General features: G+C 37.0%; 1 protein-coding gene across 2 annotated transcripts in view; it reads right to left on the reverse strand.

Moving 5' to 3' along the window:
- LOC136253131 (uncharacterized) overlaps positions 1-16,817 on the reverse strand; it is a 32,587-nt gene that overhangs the window by 15,569 nt on the left and 201 nt on the right. Inside the window, exons 2-5 of one of the 2 annotated variants that reach the window (XM_066045750.1) lie at positions 10,529-10,610; positions 10,428-10,475; positions 9,224-9,487; positions 5,531-6,360 (exon numbers count right to left, since the gene is read on the reverse strand). In XM_066045750.1, coding sequence (XP_065901822.1) covers positions 5,531-6,360; positions 9,224-9,487; positions 10,428-10,475; positions 10,529-10,568 — 1,182 coding nt within the window. In that variant the 5' untranslated portion in view covers positions 10,569-10,610. The remainder of the gene's footprint in view (positions 1-5,530; positions 6,361-9,223; positions 9,488-10,427; positions 10,476-10,528; positions 10,611-16,817) is intronic. The other variant, XM_066045751.1, reaches the window with a different exon arrangement.

A 16,817-nucleotide genomic window follows, 5' to 3' on the forward strand; every position in this document is an offset into this window, starting at 1 on the left:
AAAGATGAAGTAGATGTACTTTAAATATTTTATCAGTAAATGTACAAATTATATATACTGTATAATACATATGTGACCGGATTTGCGAAAAGAGGTCTTCCACACACATCCAATTTGCCAACTTTGACAATTGATAACTTCAGATTGGAAAGAGCTATTGCCTTGAATTTTGGACAGTGGTGAGCACCACTATAGCTGAATACGTGGAGAAATTTTCAGGTTAATATGTTACTTGAACACTGAGTTATGGTCTCCAACGGTTACGGAATTGGATGTGTGTGGAAGACCCCTTTTCGCAAATCCGGTCACATAATATTATTATATTGATTACAGAAACTCCATGGTGGTTTCTTTGTAACTGAACACTCTACAAGGTGACTTCTTCTAATTGCTCTCTCTACAGGGTGAATTGTTTGTAGCTGAATGATCTACAAGGTAACTTCTTCTAGCTGATCTCTCTACAGGGTGATGTGTTTGTAGCTGAATTCTGTATAGGTGATTTGTTTGCAGCTGAGCTCTTTACAGAATGGTTTCTTTGTAGCTGAACTCTCTAAAAGGTAACTTCTTCTAACTGATCTTTCTACAGGGCAATTTGTTTCTGGCAGAATTTTCTACAGGGTGATTTCTTTGCAGCTGAACTCTCTACATGGTGGTTTCTTTGTAGCTGAACTCTCTACAAGGTAATTTCTTTTAGCTGATCTCTCTACAGGGAGATTTGTTTGTAGCTGAACTATCTACAAGGTAACTTCTTATAGCTGATCTCTCTACAGGGTGATTTGTTCGTAGTTGAATTCTGTACAGGTGATTTGTTTGCAGCTGAGCTCTTTACAAAATGGTTTCTTTGTAGCTGAACTTTCTCCAAGGTAACTTCTTCTAACTGATCTTTCTACAGGGTGATTTGTTTGTAGCTGAACTATCTACAAGGTAATTTCTTCTAGCTGATCTCTCTACAGGGTGGTTTGTTTGTAGCTGAATTCTGTACAAGTGATTTGTTTGCAGCTGAGCTCTTTACAGAATGGTTTCTTTGTAGCTGAACTCTCTACAGGGTGATTTGTTTGTAGCTGAAATCCCTACAAGGTAACTTCTTCTAGCTGATCTTTCTACAGGGCGATTTGTTTGTAGCTGAGTTCTCTACAGGGTGTTTGTTTGCAGCTGAATTCTCTACATGGTGGTTTCTTTATAGTTGAACTCTCTACAAGGTGACTTCTTCTAGCTGATCTCTCTACAGGGTGATTTGTTTGTAGCTGAACTCTCTACAGGTGATTTGTTTGTAGCTGAACTCTCTACAAGGCGATACTTCTAGGTGATCTCTCTACAGGATTCCTTGTTTCTAACTGAACTCTCAACAGGGTGATCTGTTCATAGCTGAACTTTCTACTGGGTGATTTGTTTGCAGCTGAACTCTCTAAATGGTGGTTTCTTTGTAGCTGAACTCTCTACAACGTGACTTCTTCTAGCTGAACTCACTACAAGGTGACTTGTTTCTAGCTGATCTCTCTACAGGGTGACTTGTTTCTAGCTGAACTCTCTACAGGTGATTTGTTTGTAGCTGAACTCTCTACATGGTGGTTTCGTTGTAGCTGAACTCTCTACAAGGTAACTCCTTCTTGCTGATCTTTTTACACTGCATATTTGTTTGTAGCTGAGTTCTCTACAGGGTGATTTGTTTGCAGCTGAACTCTCTACATGGGAGTTTCATTGTAGCTGAACTCTCTACAATGTGACTTCTTCTAGCTGAACTCTCTACAGGGTGACTTGTTTCTAGCTGAACTATCTATAGGTGATTTGTTTGCAGCTGAACTCTCTACATGGTGGTTTCTTTGTAGCTGAACTCTCTACAAGGTAACTTCTTCTAGCCGATCTTTCTACAAGGTGATTGAGTTTTTTGCAGCTGAACTCTTTACATGGTGGTTGCTTTGTAGCTGAATTCTCTAAAAGGTGACTTCTTCTAGCTGAACTCTCTACAGGATGATTTGTTTGCAGCTGAACTCTCTACATGGTAGTTTCTTTGTAGCTGAACTCTCTACAATGTGACTTCTTCTAGCTGAACTCTCTACAAGGTGACTTGTTTTTAGCTGATCTCTCTACAGGGTGACTTGTTTCTAGCTGAACTCTCTACAGGTGATTTGTTTGCAGCTGAACTCTCTACATGGTGGTTTCTTTGTAGCTGAACTCTCTACAAGGTAACTTCTTCTAGCTGATCTTTCTACAGGGTGATTTGTTTGTAGCTGAATTCTCTACAGGGTGATTTATTTGCAACTTAACTTTCTACAAGGTGACTTCTTCTAGCTGAACTCTCAATAGAGTGATCAATTTTTTTTGCAGCTGAACTCTCTACATGGTGGTTTCTTTGTAACTGAACTCTCTACAGGGTGATTTGTTTGTAGCTGAACTCTCTACAGGGTGATTTGTTGTTTGTAGCTGAACTCTCTACAGGGTGATCTGTTCATAGCTGAACTCCCTATAAGGTAACTTCTTCTAGCTAATCTTTCTACAGGGCGATTTGTTTGTAGCTGAGTTCTCTACAGGGTGATTTGTTTGCAGCTGAACTCTACATGGTACTTTCTTTGTAGCTCTACAATGTGACTTCTTCTAGCTGAACTCTCTACAAGGTGACTTGTTTCTAGCTGATCTCTCTACAGGGTGACTTGTTTCTAGCTGAACTCTCTGCAGGTGATTTGTTTGCAGCTGAACTCTCTACATGGTTTATTTCTTTGTAACTGAACTCCCTGCAAGGTGACTTCTTCTAGCTGATCTCTCTACAGGGAGATTTGTTTGTAGCTTAACTCTCTACAGGTGATTTTTTTGCAGCTGAACTCTCTACATGATGGTTTCTTTGTAGCTGAACTCTCTACAAGGTGATTTCTTCTATAGCTGATCTTTCTACAGGGTGATTTGTTTGTACCTGAACTATCTACATGATGGTTTCTTTGTAGCTGAACTCTCTACAAGGTAATTTCTTCTAGCTGATCTCTCTACAGGCCGATTTGTTTGTAGCTGAACTCTCTACATGATGGTTTCTTTGTAGCTGAACTCTCTACAAGGTGATTTCTTCTATAGCTGATCTTTCTACAGGGTGATTTGTTTGTACCTGAACTATCTACATGATGGTTTCTTTGTAGCTGAACTCTCTACAAGGTAATTTCTTCTAGCTGATCTCTCTACAGGCCGATTTGTTTGTAGCTGAACTCTCTACATGATGGTTTCTTTGTAGCTGAACTCTCTACAAGGTGATTTCTTCTATAGCTGATCTTTCTACAGGGTGATTTGTTTGTAGTTGAACTCTCTACATGATAGTTTCTTTGTAGCTGAACTCTCTACAAGGTGATTTCTTCTATAGCTGATCTTTCTACAGGGTGATTTGTTTGTACCTGAACTATCTACATGATGGTTTCTTTGTAGCTGAACTCTCTACAAGGTAACTTCTTCTAGCTGATCTCTCTACAGGACAATTTGTTTGTACCTGAACTCTCACATGATTGCTTCTTTGAAGCTGAACTCTCTACAAGGTGATTTCTTCTAGCTGATCTTTCTACAGGGTGATTTGTTTGTAGCAGAACTTTCTACAAGGAAACTTCTTCTAGCTGATCTCTCTACAGGGAGATTTGTCTGTAGCTGAACTCTCTATACATGGTTTGTTTGCGGCTGAATTCTCTACATGATGGTTTCTTTGTAGCTGAACTCTCTACAAGGTAACTTCTTCTAGCTGATCTCTTTACAGGGTGAATTGTTTGTAGCTGAACGATCTACAAGGTAACTTCTTCTAAATGATGTCTGAACAGGGTGAATTGTTTGTAGCTGAACTCTCTACAGGGTGATTTGTTTGTAGCTGATCTCTATACAGGTTACTTATTTCTAACTGATCTCTTGAATTCTGTTCAGGGTGACTGCTCTATTAGGATAACTGCTCTATTAGGATGACTGCTCTATTAGGATGACTGCTCTATTAGAGTATTTCGATCTCGCACTTGCTACACCAGTTTGGATCATAGATGGTTGGATTTCTTGTTATAACTCCGTGGCTTTAAGCTCGGCTTTAAGTCTGATTTTTCTATACCATTGAAAAGCCTTTCTAAGATGATAACTCCATCTGTACAGCGAGTTTCAAAGCATTACCCCAAGTGGTTTATCTGGTAGGCGTGGCAAGCATAATAATAATAATTAAAAAAATTAGCTGATCTCGATTGCGTAATTGTTACACACTGTTGATTTTTTCGCTGTATCTTCCTGGTTTTTAGCTCGATTTCTTTCAAACCACAAAAGGTTTGAGGTTCAATAGTTAACCTATTCAACCACCGATTTTCAGCTTCTTCCCATACGCGGTTTACCCTGTAGGCGTAACAACATATTGGTGTTATTTTTCGTGCATAATCGCTCATAACTCTTTGCCTGTTTATGGTATTCCAGCCAAAGTTGGTACAGAGATGCGCCTTTATACCCCCCTTCTGTGTGCCAAATTTCAAGGCAATCGGATAATGTGTTCGCGTTTTATAGCAGTTTTTGTAAGTGTGCGAAAAGAGGAAGAAAAATAAGAAGAAAAAAAAACGAAGAAACTAAGCCAATTTTTGAAGTCGCATATCTCAGGAATGCCTGAGGCGATTTCGCTCAAATTTGGAATGTGGAGTACTGAAGTTGGAGGGAATGTACACAGCAAAATTTGTCTTGTTTCATGAAGGCAGCACAGAGTTACGGAAGTGCGAAAATTGCGTTTTCTTTCTTCCTGTCAATATACTCACGGGGTTGCGCGCCGGCTTCTTGGGCCGCACGACACACTACCGTGTGTCTTGATTTTCTACCGCCAACTGCATAAAAATGATCAAAATACTCTAATAGAGCAGTCAAGTGACTATTCTAATAGAGCCATGAAAGTTACAGCTTGCAGTTACTTCATTTATTCCATAGTAGGTGTTAACGCATTGGTTTTACCATGATCACATAGTCTAAAATACAATCTCAGAGTTTCCATAATCTCAAAACTTTCTGGACACATGTCCTCAGGTGGCATAATACATTACGAAACCCCTTTTAAATTATAGATCTACCACTACTATCACTTTAGTCCTGAGTTTATTATACTTATGAAATTGCCTACTATACTTTTGAGCAATGCTCTAAAATTTCCCCTATCATGCTCCAATTCTGCACAATTTTTGTTCCAAATTTGTTCATATAAAATTGTGTCTTGACTGCTCTATTAGAATATCTATTGCAACTGTGAATGTTCTACTAGGATATTTCAACATGCAGCGATTTTTCTACTAGAGTATATAAACCTTTTACTAGTCTTTCCTTCACAAGTAGCTGTAAATCTGATTTTACTGTGTCTGTACACTATACCATTCTGAATCATGCAAAACGTGCAGAGCTTCAGCTTCTGTGATAACCAATGCATAAAAACTGTGCCTGTTATGCTGGTATTATGCTCTATGCTTTGGCTACCTATTATGGCCCAAATTATGCTGGCATAATTGGCATAGGACTAATACACATTTGATCTGTAATACTTATGTATGTATATTTGTACACTCACCTCAGCACATTCAGGAGAACATGTTATAAAAGCCAGAGGACCAACTTCAATGGATCTGCTTATAGTAAAAAGTGAACTTGGGTAAATGGATATTTCTGCAATGTCTTGGTTGAAACTGTCACGATAGGCAGGAATCTGTGCATTCATGAGAGATACTATGCACTTTGGTATCATCCAAAATACTAGGGTACATTCAGAATTGTCACTTGTCACGCTTAGTAGCTGTAGGGCATGTAAGGTAATTTCACAGTTCCTTATCAGTGACTGACGCAATTCAAAAATGTTCTGCAGAGTGCACTTTTTAAATAATTTGTTATACTTTATGGCTAATACTGTATACATGTTGGCAGCAGAAGGAATCATTTTATTTGAAGGCAATGGAAACTTAAAACTGGCAATTGGCTTTGATTTCAAGCTATCAAGATAGTGATCAAAAACATCAAGTAACTTTAGCGCACCAGTGTAATCTCCCAAATTTAGTAGCTCTTTTAAAATTGAATGGTCACTCCATGTCCAAAAACAGTTCCAAACTCGAAGCAAAAATCTGGAGTTTTTCTCAAAATTTTTAAAATGGTAGAAAAAGCCTTTCAGATTATCTTCAGAAAAGTAAGGAATGCTGCATGTCTTACTGGCCATCACTTTTTGACAGTGCTTTAGAAATAATCTTGGGTTATCTATCATTGTATGCAAGTGCTCCACAAGGTTGAAAAACTGCAAACTGATTAAACAATGATCTCCATTTTTCAGATAAGTGTAATAATCATTGCTATCCATAATACCACCAGTGAAATATAATCTTCCATTTGTTGTTAACGAAAATGATTTGAAGGCTAAATTTAAACAACAAAATAACATTAATATTATTATTATCCATGTGTATTGATATACATGTAGAGAAAGGGTGATGATATGCATGAGCCATTAAGTAAAACCCAACTATTTTTCATTAGTGTGAAACTTACAGTAATACAGTAATCAAAACTCTAATGCATAGAACAGAAAGGCACTCCATACAATGTTATTACAAAAATTCTTTAAAGGGTGCTGATATATTTTAGATACCTTTGCTTAAAACTATTCTTTTCATTGACCAGCTCTAATATTAGATTGTTTGACTGCTATATTAGAGTATTCAATGCTCCTGTGATGTTGAAGTCCAACAACAAGAATATCCAGACACATGGCAGGGGCATACGCAGGAATTTTGAAAAGGGGTTTCTATGTGACTGTTATATTAGAATAGTTTATATTACCTGACTGCTCTATTAGAGTATCTCGATTTTTTCACCAAAATCACAATTCAGAATAATGCTATAAGTGTTGCTATCATGTTAGAAACTATTGTGACTAAGATAAAAGCTTAAAATGTGTCATGTTCCATGATATATTTCAGATTCTGGAAACCTGAAGTTCAGTTTCTTAATGTTTCACGTAGTGTATAAAATCCAAAGGGGGTTCCTGAAACCCCTAGAAACACCCCTCGGTATCCCCTACATGGTAGTGTGTCATTTGGCCAATAAAGCTAGCATGCCACAATGTGAGTATATTTCAAGAAATGCGATTTTCATGCATGTGTACATCAACCCTTCTTAAATTGGAATCATTTTTGTACTACAAATTCCCTCCACCTTTAGCACCCAACATACCAAATTTGAACAAGATGGCCTAACACAATCATGAAATATGAGCACTCAAAGTTTGGCTTAATTTCTCTGCTTTGTTTAGGAGGTTCTTCTTGCACACTTTACAAAAAGCATTATAAAATGCAAAATGCGTAGATCAATTGTCTTAAGTTTTGGTGCATTTTAAGAATGCAGTGCAACAAAATCACATACAAAGTTTGGTGCAAATCTGATACATAGTCATAGAGCTTTGGACAATTATGGTATTTGCATTTAAAAAAGCTGACTTGGCATTCAGGGTAAACCGCTTATGAGTATAACTTAAAAATCGGCATGTGTATAGGTTAACCATAGGCTAACCTCTTGTTTCACTATATTATACTTTTGTTCTATTCCCTTGTTTCACTACCTTTTTATTCTTAATTTGATACTTAATCCAACTTAAAATTTCTTTTTCCTTCTGCTTGTTTGCCTACTTTTTGTAACAAAGTTATGACTAATGAACCTGTGTACACTACATCAAATAAAACAATGGCACTGGGTATGCCATAAAATCAATTCTGTGTCTGGACACATGTCCCAACAATCAATTACTGAAAAAGTGCAGTGACCATCATGCTTCATTTTCAGCTATGTTTCACCCATTACATAGCGATACAAATAAAGAACAGTACGAAAAATGTCTCTGTAATCACTACTAAATATATGCGATAAGTGTAATAACTACCACTGAAACCACAAGGAAGTCGTATTGCGCTATCACAAATCAACACCTTGTGTTGTCAGCTAAAATAACTGGGACACAAAGGAAGACAAAGGCTATTTTTAGTATGATTTTGAAGTACAAGAAACCCCAAAACTCCATGATCCCTAATATACAGTACTACCATACTGTATGATATGTGACCCAGTCTGAGAAAACCGGTTTTATCGCCCATGTCAGCAGATTCGATTTTTCACCCAGGACACAAAGCTACATGAATAAACTATCTAATTCCATATTTAAAATCAGCTAGACTTGAGTGGTCTGGTTTTGCTGGCTGCTTTTCCCGAGCCCAGTGGCGATCCGTACGTGTGGTGTGGGGCCTTAATGGAGCTCTGGTCAGCCTGGGAATGACTGTATGTGGCTGTACAGCTCTGTGGTGTTGAATAAGTACCTCTGCTGTGAATTTCCTTTCATTTTAGCTAGTTTTGAGACCTACATGGCTCACAACTTGGCCTAATTCATCCCTTGGCCTTCCTTTTCAATTTTTGAACACCATCTTGCCCACCTTCCAGGGCCCCCGCCTCCCAGCCAATTTGCAGCTCGCATGATACAGTCAACCTCGGTTTAAAAACTATCTAAAATGGCAGGAAACTTAGTTGTTGGCTACTTACACAGTGGATGCTCTGGAAGTTAAGGAATTGGTGTAAAACGTGTGAAAATTTGGTACACATAGCTTCAACCATTGGCGAGCTACAACACACTAAATACTTAAAACCGGCATTTCTCGATACTTTTAAATAGGCGATAAGCCCGGTTTTGTCAGACTGGGTCACATATTATGTATTATACAGTATAGCAGTCTGTATAGTAAGGATCATAGAGTTTAGGGGTTTCTATTATCCCAAATCTGTTAGGCAAAACCAACCCCATTAGTGTCTTCAGAGTAACCCCAAACTCTTGAAACGAAATGGTTTTGGGGCCGTTCTATAATTGTTCTGGCGCCACTCTTTCTTTTGATGTAGCATGCAATGGTTCATCAGTAATAAAGTGCTGCACGTAGTAACAAAACAGTAAACAAACAGGATTAGGCAAAATTAGAAAATTTACATTTGATATTGAGTAGGACAGGCTATAGAATTGTGACACAAGTAGGAATCATACTATATACATGCACTTGTATAGTTGTAGGTGTAGATGACCTCCTCTGTTTCATTGATCCCCACTCAAATTGATAATTTTTCCCTAAACATACATATCAGGAGCTCATTTAGTGCCTATACAATTGCTTCTGCATATATGTACATCAGTTTAGCTAAGTTACATTAATAGTTGTATACACACACAGGATAAATTAATTCAACTTACTAAGGTATAAGTGTGAAATATCCTTAACATTATTTTCACCAGTTATATGGCAACAAACATTATCAAATTCTTTTTGATCCAAAAGAAGAATGTATTTTAAAATCAGAGAGCTCATCTTGTGTTCATTGAATAATTTCATAACATGTATACAACAAGTGTGATCAAAATGCTCACAAAAATGTAAGGCTTTTGCCATCTCATTGTTGTCCAGAACATGAAGGACTTGAGTAAAGGATTTCCTTAGCTTCTCAGAAGCTGGTGTTTCTGCAAAATTGAGACAGATTTATCAACACAGTCCTAAACCTTTGTCACCATACAGTTACTGTAATTATGTGACCAGATTTGCAAAAGAAAAGTCTTTCTCACACATTCAATACTATAAGTTGGAACTGGAAGGCCATCCAACAAAGATACAAACTTTATATTTTTTCCATGCATCCATGCAGTAAGTGATACGTGGCTGCTCACTACTGACGAAATTACATGTCAATGACTTATTCCAATCAGATGCTATGAACCGTAAAAGTTGGTAATTGAATTTGATATGTGTGGTAAACCTCCTTTTCCCAAATTGTGTTACATATAACATTTATAAGCCTTCCCTATGACCAATAGAACAGGATGTGCTATACAACAAACTTAATATGTAGCTTTATGATGAAAATTTCACACACATGATCAAGCTAAGCACTCTTTAACAAAACGTGACTTGGCCTGCAAAAATAGGGCATGTGGGCACAAGTACATGCACCCTATTATACAATGGATCATATCTCAAAACTGAAATGGAATAATTATTTGAATTCAGTAACTTGCATGTTAAAGCCAATTAAACGCTTGATAAGGACTGAAAATTTTATGGCCATGACATTATGGTATAAAATTAGTGAGTCATAAAAGTATAAATAGTAGGCAACTTTTATGTACAGAATGGTAATACTGTAAACCAGGTTAACAATAGCAAGTATGATATAAACGTCTCTGTAAAGTATGCACTTCTTCAAGTTGCATATGTAGGCGATCAGTGTTGGGGGTAACGCGTTTTATGTAATATGCGTTATGTAATATTATTACTTTTGTGGTAACTAAGTAATATAACGAAATACGCTATAAAAACAGCTAATATAACTCAAGTTACTTTACTTACAAATGTAATGCGTTACCTAAGTAATATAGTTACTGTAATATTACATAATATTATTACCACAAGTAATGAAGCTACTAATCTTGTTAGTGATCCACTGAGTAACGCCTAGCCACAACAAAGTAATGAAGCCTACTTAAGCTTATTCACCAGCTTCTTACTTATAACCAAGATTTGCACATTGTTCAACAATGCAATCATGTCACTTGATAAGGTGGTAGTTTCACACGTGACAGCTTAAGGCTGTGGACACAAAGTAACATAATATGTAATATTATTATAGTTACTTTATTTTAGGAGTAATATGTAATGTAAGTAAATAGTTCAGTTGCAAATAATATGTAATATGTAACTAGTTACTTTTAAAAAGTAACTGTCCCAACACTGTAGGCAATCTACCCATTATCACTTTTGCTCTTAGCAGTCAGAAAAACATTAGTATTGGTATAATTACATTCTGGGTCTTATAATGCAAGAGTAGTCTAGGGTTGATATAGGTTAGTACTACTGATCCAGGTGACCTACTGACTTAGATAGTTATCCCATATTTTACTCAGATGTGACCTACTTTAATCGAAAAAGAGGTGCACAGCAAGAGTTACACTTTTGGTGCTCATGCAGCTAGTGTATTAAGTACAGTAAATGGAAAGCTAAACAACATGATAACCAAATTCTGATCAATTACAGTGGGCATGGATCAAGTACACATTTTCTATAAGTGAGTGTGGTGTATACTTACAGGATAAGTAAACACACCTTTACTGATAAATGGGCATGGCTCCGCACATTCCTACAGATGGTAACATGCATTCCTGATAAGTAGGCATGGCCCACCACAAAGTTGTGATCATATTATGAGCAAAACCACACAGCTTAGACTTTGCTAATTATCACTAATTATGCAATAACATTAGCAAGCTAATTGTTACTAATGGTTACTGTGTCTATATGATTAGCATTGGTTACAGTGGTGCCCAAACCTGGGAAATGGCTACTGGTGGCCAAGGGATTTTCTTACCTGAACCTCTCTAAGATGCTGATGCTAGATCATGCAAGGGGATGGCCTTTAGCCAAATTCTTTTATGTTTTTAATATGTAATTCAATTAATATGCTATATATATATATACACTTTACAAACAAAGCTTGTCTTTTGACCTATTGCTACTTGACTTTTGACTTACATTTTGACCGAGGACAATGATTGGAATACTGGATATGTTATTGAAGTGCCACCCCCTTGTCAATGTTGATGTGTGCTGCAATGGAAACACTTGGAACAATAGCAAGAAGCTGGTACACCTTCCTACAATGTTAAAAGGATCTACAAAGCTCTAGACAATGCCTTAGGAGCAACTCACATACTGGAGGTTTAAACTAAACCCAGTTGTGGACAAAAACTGTTTAACCACATGGGAAAGAAGACAACTTCATGAGGGCAGTGAAAGCATCGATGAACTCACACAAGATCTGGAGAAACTGCTAAACCAACTAGACTTCCAGATGCTATTAAGGATAAAGATTTAAGGAACACTTTTCCACACAAGGTATCCCTACAGCTTACACTCCTGCCCTGCTGGGAAGGATATGCATTTACCATTGCTAAAGTAACAAAACTGCTCCTTATATACCAGCATGCAGATTCTCACCCTCACACTAAGCAGCCTACTACTACCAGTGATGAAAACTGATCAAAGTGGTGCTACATGTGACACAGCAGTTGACAGCGTTGTCTTCACTGGATTGCTGATCAATTTCTTCAAGTGGGGATGACAGGGACACATTTCCAGGAATAGTAAAGCAAGAAACAATGTTTTAAATGTGGAGGTATAGAGAACACATGGACTCGGCAGGGTAACAGAAGAGAGGGCACTCTGATACACTGAGCTGAAGGGGGTCGCTCCCAAACATTAGAAGTGTTTGAAACTTTGACTGTGTACTTGCATTATTGAACACTACTAAAACTGGGCATAAACTGGGTAAAATATGTGTGATACAGAAAAAAAGTACACACTTTTCCATTGCTTTGTTATGTACTGAAATGAAGCTCAAAGCAATAAAACCTATACACCACCAGATTGTCCTGTTCATTGGAAATAAGGAAATCTTTGTTTCATGTTTATACAGCATACGGTACATGAGTAATGGGCGCTTATTTACGATGCAGTAGAAATAAAGTTTACTGTCATCTTTTAATTGCTGAAATGGCCTTCTTCTTTGTCCACAGGGAGGTGTACAGGGAAAACACTATAATATCTTGATTGATGTTCCAGTTCATGGTGAATGGACTGAGGCAAATCCAATCTTTGTACAGTAGCTAATTTCAGTCATAAGTTATGGTCAATTAAGTAAGTGCCTGTAATTTACTTGCTGTATTGTTGCTGTACAAATCGAGTTTATTCCTGTTCCAACTGTCTATCAATTTAACTCCAAGACTATTCATCACAAAAGGCTGGCTATCCACTCCTTTGTTACTATAGATAACAGAGAAGCGATAAAATGGAATTCAAGGAATCTGCAAAAATGGCTGGTTTTTGTTCACTTATAAGTATAGTAACTCTGTACAATGCAGTTTTAGACTCAGGAGCATCATGATCAGTCATACATGCTTCCTACATCCCACACACTAACCTGACTTTCTTACATACATTACTGCAAATGGTAGGCAGTTGGCTCCACTGGGCACAATTACGACTACTGTGGTGTCATCTCCATTGCGAAGAATTGTCATTGTGAGTTCCATGTAGAAAACAGTCCTTGTATCACTCGGAAATGAGTGATATAGGGTAGAAGTGTTATGCAGCTTAATTATCACCTAATTCAGATGGTTTTGTTCCAGAAATTTGACTAAAAACTAGCTAAGTACCATTGATTAATTAGCAACCAAAGTTAATTGCATTAAATGAGCAGTCATTAAATATTTCCAATACAATACCAATTACTGTAAGAGGAAAAATAGCACACAGGTATGGGCGAGAAAGTAAAGTAATATGAGGTGAAGATGAGTGAAATACTGAGATTGAGATTACTATTTTTCATATTGCATGGGCACATTGCACGAGCATGGTGGTGTTGTATATAACTGGTTTGTTGTGCTATATACAGTAATGGCTGCAAACAGTAAAATAATGTGATGGCAATTAGCAAGAGGCAAATGCCTAAAATCACTATAGTAGGCTTGTGACCATTTCCCAGCGCTTTTCCCATACTGCATGGCATGGTAATTCCTACTTCTACTGATTTATGTAGCAAAGGGAAAACTAAAAGTACATGGCTTATCTATGTGACTACAAATAAGTAGAAGATTGAGAATTATTGTTTAGTGATTGTGAGTAGGTATTGAGTATAACATTAGACATTTCTGTGTAGTGTGGATAACACAATATAATAATATTATGATTGAAAGCAAATTAACCAACCTAGCTTTACAACATAGACAGTAGTTATTTAGTATGAAGTGTCGATTAATGCCAGCTGCATGTTGTCTTCCTAAATGCACTAGCTGGAATAGCCATACACACTATGTGTTAATGATTATTGAATGGTTTCATGAACATTGCAGTAGCCTGGTGGCTGGAATGAAAATAATTTGGTTATTGCTTGAAGAGTGCCACATTAGGATCACAGAGAAATAGAGTAAATATGAAATATACAGTAGCATAGTTGTTGAGCATATGCGAAAAGAAAATACAGCACAACCCTCAGTGATACAATATGGAAATAAAGTATAATTTTTACTACCACACAGTTTAAAGTATCGATGTCACTTTACTTTGGAAGACGATCCAAATCGCACACTAGAAGTTTCGAGATTAACGGTTTTAAAGAATTCAAGTCAATATAACTCGCCAAGGATAGAGCTAGTACATGAATATGAAACTTACGCAAGAAATGCATCAATCTATTACCTTTCAGGCCACTTCTAGTACGTACTTGTAGCTGCTTGTAGAGTTTCCTACCAAATACCATAGAATCAGGTTGTTAAGTGCATACACTAATAATTTTCAGAGAAAATTTTTGTAAAAATTATACTACCTGTTAGACGCATACACCTAATAAATAATTATGGTGTGTTAAAACAGAGTCACTACGTTGTAATAGAGGAGTTAGTAGTTTGTGCCAGTTGTGTGCAAGGATATTCCTGAGTGAACTTCCTCATAATTAACAAGAACATTGCAATCCAGAAGGCTGCTGATTTGTTATATAATTTATACAGTGAAGGAAGACCACAAGGGAGACGTAATCGCTTGAGGAGACATTCATTTTCCAGTAATTCCAGCATTTCTTCCCGTGTGTAGCTTTGTTGCATCTTGAGCCTTGCATTTGACCATGTGCGCTTATCAGCCATGGTTAATCACAAGAAATGTGCATGTGCTTAACATATAATATGCGCTTAATAGACACATGTGCTTAACAACACAATTCTACGGTAAGATAGAAAATTTGAGCAGTTGGATGAGCGAAGTCATATCAGAAGTGTTCAGAGGATGGGGGTGGTGGGATGGACAAGAGACGGACTTCAAAATGGAGGCAGACCACCATAATTGGAGTCCAAATAAGATGTGCTGGCTACTTAGTGGCTGATATACATATGCAGCAAAATCAACACAGAAAATGCCTGGCCAACCTTAATAGGTGTATTGCCAAGCCAGATCCTTCATAAGGCCAGAAACCACCATTTGAGCTCACCACATCACCCAGAAAAGACACCTCTTAAAACCAGCCTGAGGGTCACACCTATTAGTATGAAAGTGTGGATATCCACTGGTGGTGCTAGTTTGATTTTACCTGATGTTCAATTTGGATCTGTTTTGCTCAATCTAGATTACATCACTTAGTGATAGACCAAACAATAATATATTATGTTTCAACCACACATTTAAAAACTTAATAATTGTGGCTTCATAAATACCACAACAAAGTCATCACATGAATGACCAGATGTTTGTTTCATATACCTGTGATATCATGTGCATTACACAGAATGGTGGTTAATTAAGTACACATACTTGTTTAGTCTGACAACTCCTGCCCCTTCGCATAGAGAGGAAAGGTCTGGCCACTCAATTTTGTAGAGTGTACAGAATACATAGTTAATACCAATCCAATTGTGTTGTTGGTTACTAAATGTTTATGGTTACCATGATATAGAATGACATAATACGTGGAAGGTTTTGTCACGAAGATTTGTAAAGAAGTGATGTGCTTATAGTTACCAATAGGATTGATTGATTGTTTGTTTGTTTTGATTGATTTGTTTAAACTCCAAGTACTCGGCCAAAGGCTGTTCCCCTGTACTGGAGTGTACACAGTACATTACAACATCTAAACAGTAACTACAGCATACAAAATTACAACAAATTACACAAAACAAGCACAAAAGAAACAACAGAATTAATTTTCTTGTAAAAGGTAAGTGTAAAGGCTACCACATAATTCATTGATATTCTGAAATACTCTAGCTTGAAGGAAATCCACCATGTAGAAGACCGGTGTTGAAACTGTTTCTGAGTAAAAGTTCTATTTGAACAACTTAACAGGTATTAATAGTATGCAGGACTGCCACCACCAAAACAAGCATTGCCAGAAAACAGCGGAAGCCTAGTCATGAGTTAAATGATGGACAGCCGTCATTTTACATTTGTATTACACTGGTGCTGGCAAAAATCCACTCCTAATGTAACATAAATCTATTACCATTATACTTTTATAAGGAATCAAACAGAGTTATCTAAGATGTCAAAAAATTAACTTGCCAACACAAGCAAACCTTTCCCTTGGTGATGAGTCCACTTTCAACTATATAGTATTCACACGATTCCGACGATTCAAATGCAAACTCTCTCGTAAACTCTCAAAGCTTTCTAGACTGGCCAGACTAATCTGATAAACCTGGGAAGTTTTTTAAAAGAACAATAGATGGAGATAGTAAAGGGTCGTGTAAATGGAACTGATGTATTCATAATACTGTCTAATCAATTATTTGTTAACCACCATTTGCAAACCTGTTTCAAGAACTTACGCACTTTGCATGGTTGTCAGATGCATTCTTAATGCAAAATTCCATTCCATTGCTAGTTATAACTCTGAATGCTAGAGTGACCAAACAATTCCCTTTCTATGCACTGTCAGACTACTTACTGCCAGCGCACAGTAAAACTGATAATTATGTACATGCTGGAACTAACTGTTGTATGTGCGTTGTCAAAACATTATGCATTATCATAAATACCACATTGTATAACTACTAAATATAGTAGTTGTCTATTATGCTATAAATAGTTCTGCCAAATATTGCTATAATATACAAAACAAAGGAAGTTCAGTCAAAACAATGCCAAGAGTGATGAAACACTATGTAAGAATATTTCAGTAGACATTGTACGTATAGTTAGTCCGTTTAGTTACAACTTTAAAACGTGCAAGATTCTGTTTAAACGTTGGGAACGGAC

The sequence above is a fragment of the Dysidea avara genome, chromosome 4 (genome assembly GCF_963678975.1).
Source record: "Dysidea avara chromosome 4, odDysAvar1.4, whole genome shotgun sequence".
Lineage (NCBI taxonomy): Eukaryota > Metazoa > Porifera > Demospongiae > Dictyoceratida > Dysideidae > Dysidea > Dysidea avara.